The sequence below is a fragment of the Bemisia tabaci genome, chromosome 3 (assembly GCF_918797505.1).
Source record: "Bemisia tabaci chromosome 3, PGI_BMITA_v3".
Lineage (NCBI taxonomy): Eukaryota > Metazoa > Arthropoda > Insecta > Hemiptera > Aleyrodidae > Bemisia > Bemisia tabaci.
The window spans coordinates 31,625,656-31,631,791 of record NC_092795.1 but is presented as its reverse complement, the minus strand read 5'-3'; the positions used below and the strand labels follow the sequence as shown (position 1 = coordinate 31,631,791).

Below are 6,136 nucleotides of genomic sequence, written 5' to 3'. Positions count from 1 at the left end.
GATGTCATCACTTGAGCGACTCGATATCTCGGTCGAAAAACAGTTTTGCCACTTCTACCGTGTGAATCCTAGAAAATCTACGATTGAGACAATGACTTGACTATTGATAACGTGATTTAAGCAGAAATTCCCTGAAATTCGCTGCCAAGCATACATTTTTTTTGAATCAAGCAGAAAATAAGCGTACCTATCGATGGTCGAAAAGCGAAACCACGTATCTCCATTGGTATGTTTAAAAATTCCCGCTCCTATTCCATTTTTCCAAAGAAAAAAAAAGTATGAACGGAAGTTTGCAACGTCGCAAATGGAGGTACAGGGTTTTGCACTTCGGCATCGATTTGAAAGAATTCGCTTATTTCAAAAAGAAAACTGCTTGATTTAAGCGATTTTATACTTGATTCAAAAGAAAATCTTCGTGGCGGCACATTCAGGCCATTTCTTTTTTTCAGAGCAGTACATTGGAGCACAAATGAACCACTCGCAACTTATTCTCTAAGACACCAGAAGTTGATGTTTCGACTCAACTACCCAAGTAACACGGATTGCAATAAATTAGAATCACATTATAAACTTAATTAATAGCGTTGGAGTGTTGTGTATGTTGCCTATCCACCGATTGAAGGCACACGGCTAATCGAAATTCATTGCAATAAAATTGAAATAAGTTGTAATTTTTCATTGTACTACAAATTGCCTATCTTTCTGACACACGGAACTCACTTTGTTGATTACTTAAAATCAGACTTTATTAGCCAAATGATGTAAAATTATTGCAATTCATGGTGAAATAATTTTAATTTCATTGCAATAAATCGCAATTTTCTTTCAATACTTTAATCGTACTGTGCTACTTGGTGCCAAAAAACCAATGCGTCACTGGACCAAGATCTATTTTCTTATTTTCCTCTGATAAAAATATAGAATAGCGGCAGCGTTGCGGTTGCTAAAAAGACCGTGGCAATGAAAATGAGAAGGCAGTTGACCGAAAATCCTGTGCTCTGTTGTCAGTTGCCACGGTGGATGATGGAAAGCGTGAACATTGGACGTTGACCCCCATTTCCAGGCGGTGGTAAGTGCATCAGCAGCAGTAATTCAGGAGATCAGGGCCTCGGAGTCATTAACTCATGGCTCATTCTGTGCCCGCAGGCATTGCCATTCGCTCCGGTTTTCCACGACGTAGTAAGCTCTGACCTCCTGGTCGCTTTCCTTTACGCTGAGCTGAGCTTAAATCAGCAGCAGGAAATAGAAACATATCAACATGAAATTGCATTCCTGCGAACGTCCGTTTCACTCGTAATGTCGTTTCGACAAAAGTAAACAAACTTGGAAAATGTACGTCTTTCTGACACGTTCTAAGGGGAAATTCTCGGTATTTTGGTTTTTTTTTATCTTTTTTATTTTTTTTTACAAAAATGTTATGGAATTTCCATCAGTTCTTCGGCATATCAACGAAAACTTATAGAATACTGTCAAAAATTGGGTGACTTTTTTTTCTTTTAAAAATAAAACTTAAAATAGTTACCTGCGAGGATTGCCTACAAAGCAATAGTTTTTTTATTTTTTATTTATTTATTTATTTTTTTTGCGGTTCGAGGTTTGAATTTTCAACAATTCTTCGCTTCATCTGCGTTGGAGTATTTGATGTTCCGGGGTTTGTAGAGCATAGTTACCGATAAGGTTCGCCTACATTTTGAAAAATTATTATGCTCTGGTTCGAATTTTTTTTTTTTTTTTTTTTTTTTTTTTTTTTTTTATGACATTTAACATTAGTTATCCTAAGCAGATGGGTGCAATTATGTCTGAGCCAGAAATAGTACCTCATTGCAAAACAAAACCAATTCATTTTCTGTTAGGGTTGCAAGCGAAATCGGTTTTTTCCCAAAGAAAGAAAAAAATTCGAAAGAAAGCGTCCAGTAAAAGGTTGGCGGCAAATGGTGATTTGAGAGATCAGAGGGTCTCATTTTCCTGATGACCTGAAAGATAGGATCCTTTTCAGTGGCGTTTGACAGTCGCGGAGCACTCTAGTGCACTAATTTAGCGACCTGATATTACATTTAAAAAAAAACAACTTCACTTTGCGTGGGTATTTTGAAACCTACATTACGATACGTAATCCCAGATTTAACCTATCTTCACGCGACAAGTCAGTGATGAATTGCTCAAATTATATACCTCAACACCGTAGCATTATGAGAATCCGTGAGTTTTCGTGCATTAACGCGGTCAAGAGCTAAGGGTGGTCGTAAAGTAATTAGACCCCATTACTTTTCATTAAAGAGTGAAACGTTGTCACGAGGTCTCCGTCCTCACCTCCGACATTGATCCCAGCGGGCTGATTATTGAAATCGATAGACAGAGCGATAGAGATAGACCAAGAGGACAAATGGAAAGTGGAGGGATCCTGTTGATGGAAACGATTGGTTACGATGGATAAAGGAAGAAAGTGATGGACTAATTAAAGACAACCTATGAGAGACCCTGTTGTTAGTCCACTTTCTCCCTTAGACCATAAAATCTACCCGTTTCAACCAATAGAATCGCTTCATTTTCCCTTTCTTTTCTTTCTCTATAGCTTTGTCTGTACATCCCAATAATCAGCCCGAAGTATGTTTCCACCCCCTCGAACATCCCAAAGGGATAAAAACAGCAAGAGGGGCCTTCCGTGCATCCCCCATTAGCGGGAACTCGGGGGGAAGACAGAGACCGCGTTTAAGGGCGGGTTACGGGAGGCGAATAAATAAGGGGGGTTGCATGTTTGGCGTATTTTTAAGGATAGCTACTAGTTGGCGTGCCAAGGAATCTATGTCAGAAAACGCATGCGATGTGACCAAGTCGGGTCGCCATTGGGCCGGCGTTGTCGTTGCCATGCTGCGCCGCGCGCCGCGCCGGGCCGCTGCTCCCTCAGCCCTATCCCGCCGTCCGCGCCCCTGGGCCCTGGGGCTGGTCGATATGGTAATGTTTACCTTATTTCCTTCCTCCTTGCCTCAGTTGTCACGTGCGAGCCGGCCCGCGCTATCCCTTCGACTCCGACTGAACCAACAATGTCAGTGAGGATATTTCACGACTCGCGATGCATTTTACCCCTCATTCGCCCTTTAGATGCATTTTTCAACGCGTGTGTGATTTCTCGAAACAACCCTCGCGTTGTCCGTTAATGAAATAGACTCGTGTTAATTTCGTGATCAAACTTTTTCCATTTTTATCGCTCATGATCTTCCTCCTCATTTTTTCCGCGAGTGTACCAAACTTTGTATTCGATTCTGAGAGTATCCGAAAAATCACCCTCATGTTTCAAGTTTTGACGGTAATTGCTTCGCTCTATTGCTGATTTTACATTTCGTTCGTGGTGCTTGAGTTTTTTGATGGTCCATGAAAGTTTTATGTTTGTTTTGATTGTTCTCCCCTTTATTTCTTCTTGCGGGTTGTTACCTTGTCATGACTGATATAAAATATCGATACATAGTCAAATCAAACCGGAGTTTGGAAAATTTTATTCAACTTTCTTTTTCTTTTGACGTAACATTGCATCTTTAAAGTGATTTCTGCGGAGGTAACCTACTCCATTGGTGTCCGGAAATTATCCACGGCGATAAGTGCTTGTGTGCTGTTAAACCACGTAATATGTAACATTTTTGTTGGATAAATAATTTACTTGGTCAAAATACAATTCTCGCGTAAAATTCGCTTGAAATACGGAGAAATTGTTGACAGTGCAGTGATTTGGATACACGTGTGAACTAATTTTTGCAAATGAGAGTTTGATACAAGACTTCGCGTTATCAAACACAAAGCCGGTCAAAATATCCAACCAAAATGTTCACCCACAAGGTCAATGTGGCAAGCCAAGGGTTTTGACTCTGGCCGGCGTGACCAAATCCTCCACGATGATTTCGCCCCGGTGAAAAGAGATGGGCGATCCAGGCCGAAGCAAGGACTCGTAATCAGGAAGGACCGCGCGCGTAATGTCGAGACCTTCCGCATGGAGATGGACGAGGTGGCCCCGAGCTTCAAGCTTGGCCCAGTCTACGATTCATCGAGAGCGCGAACTCCGAGCGAGGGGATTTTCGAGACCAAAGCCCCTCCCACCCCTCGGAACAGAAAACTAATCGCTGAGGAAAGCCTCCAATTAACCCCCATCTGGCAGCAGATCATCACCTACCAGAAACTCCCGTACAACGTCAGCAAATCAGCCCTGTTCAACGAGATCAGCCAACGGCTCGTCGATCCCGAATGGCAGGTCCGGCAACACGGATTGAAAGTCCTGCAGGACGTAATCCCGGTGATCGATCCTAAGGAGCTGGACGAATTCATGATCGACTGCGTTCTCCCCGCGGTGGTTTCGAATTTAGTCCACACGGCGCCGGCCGTCAAGTCGAGTGCATTCGATGTCTTGTTGATGTACTTGAAATACTCGCCCGACCCCGAGTACGTCCTGAGGACCGTCGTTTTTCAAACACTCGAATCGTCCAACGTCCCGAGCAACCTGCAAATCTGCGCCATGAACTGTTTGCCGACTTTGTTGAGTCAGGTCTGCGCGAGCGAGAATTTCAACAACAACGCCGCGTTCGTCGAACACGACTCGAGCAGCAATACTTTGAGGGTTCCAAGTCGGAGCGGCACACCGACTGCCAGGAGTCCGAATCGCTCTAGGTCGCCTGTTAATCAGTCGATAAAAGTTGACCAGTTGTCGCAACAGAGCCTTCTGCACTTGATTTCGGTTCTGGCGAAGAAGATGGTTCAGATCGCGTTTCAGCACTGCGCCGTCGCGTGCCTTGAAAAAATCAAGCACATGATCGGCGCTAACTTTTTCGATCACTTCTTGGAGACCCACAAACCGAATTTGAAGAGGGATTTCGACGTGCTGTGCCAAGTTTACGAGCTGCCAAACTCGAACATCTCCGACGTGATGATCAGCCCGATGGACTCGCTGATCTCGTCGGCGGACGACAGGGAGGCTGAGGTCCTCTTCTTCGAGGAGAACGACCAACAAGACGACACCGATCAGCCCTCATCCACATCGTCCTTCGTTTCATCCTCCGAGGAGAACGCTAAAGCTTTCAATCAAAATCCACAAAGCAACCCGCCAGTTGCGAACGAAAGGAACGACAAACTCGAATCAGCTACAAAAACTGAGGTCGCTGATCTGAATGCTAACACCCTGGATGCAAGCGCAGACTCGAGACAACGCCCATCGAGCAGATCGGACACGACATCAGAGAACGACAAAGAAAAGATCGACAACGGCGAAGTTTTGGTCGAGACGGAGATAAAGCTCTCCGAAGACACGGCGATTCAGATGATGATCTTGCAAGAACGGGGCGAGAAGGAAAATACGAAGGACGAGTCAGAGGAAGACGACGAAAGCAAACAACTGAAACGAGTCACATTCGGCGGCGAACTGATCAAACTGCGGACTCCTGACAGTGACAACCCGACGACCGACGATGATCAGAGGAAGAAATACGACGCCGCGCAACCGAGAGAAAATGACACTGTCAGATCGAAACCTCCGAGCGTGATACCTTTAGACGAGGAGATGAACAACGTCACTAGAAGGTTCGTGGAATTGGATATGGACGAAAGCAAAGTGGAAACTGCGGAACAGAAGAAAGATCCGAAGGAAAAAGACCAAGGCAAGTCCAGGATCGCAACGCCCCAAGAGAGGCCTCCTTCGAGGAATAGTCCACTGTTGTACGATGCACCCCGGCGACCGGGGAGTTCTTCCAAGGGTGGAAAGGTTCGAAAGGCGGACGGGAAAGTTAAGAAACTGCGACGTCCTCGCTCGAGTCACATCCCGATCCCGATCAAACCGGCGCTTCACAGGCCGAAGTACCGGAGGTTCGTGCTCAGTGCGAACGCGCGCCGCTCGAGCTCCAAAAGCCAGGCCTCGTCGTCGGCGACCTACGATGTGCGCGACTCGCCCATCCCCAACCTGGAGGGCGGCGAGTCGCTGACCAGCAGCTCCGAGGGCGAGAACCGCCACAGGGACGCCGAGCAGAGCGTCAGGTCCAGCGGGTTCCTGCCGCATCTCGGGATCATCTCCGCCGAGACTTTGAGCGCTGTTAGCAATAAGGTGAGATGTTTACGTTGTATTTAAGCGTTTCCGGAGAGGACGAAGAAAAAAGGTGCCGTGCTT

The 6,136-nt window shown here is 45.5% G+C and overlaps 1 protein-coding gene across 1 annotated transcript in view; it reads left to right on the top strand.

The window, feature by feature from the left end:
* The first annotated feature begins 3,650 nt into the window (after positions 1–3,650).
* Positions 3,651–6,136, top strand: part of LOC109043898 (uncharacterized) — a 58,539-nt gene continuing 56,053 nt past the window's right edge. Inside the window, exon 1 of the mRNA XM_019061253.2 lies at positions 3,651–6,073. Within this exon, the coding sequence (XP_018916798.2) occupies positions 3,833–6,073 (2,241 nt within the window). The 5' untranslated portion in view covers positions 3,651–3,832. The remainder of the gene's footprint in view (positions 6,074–6,136) is intronic.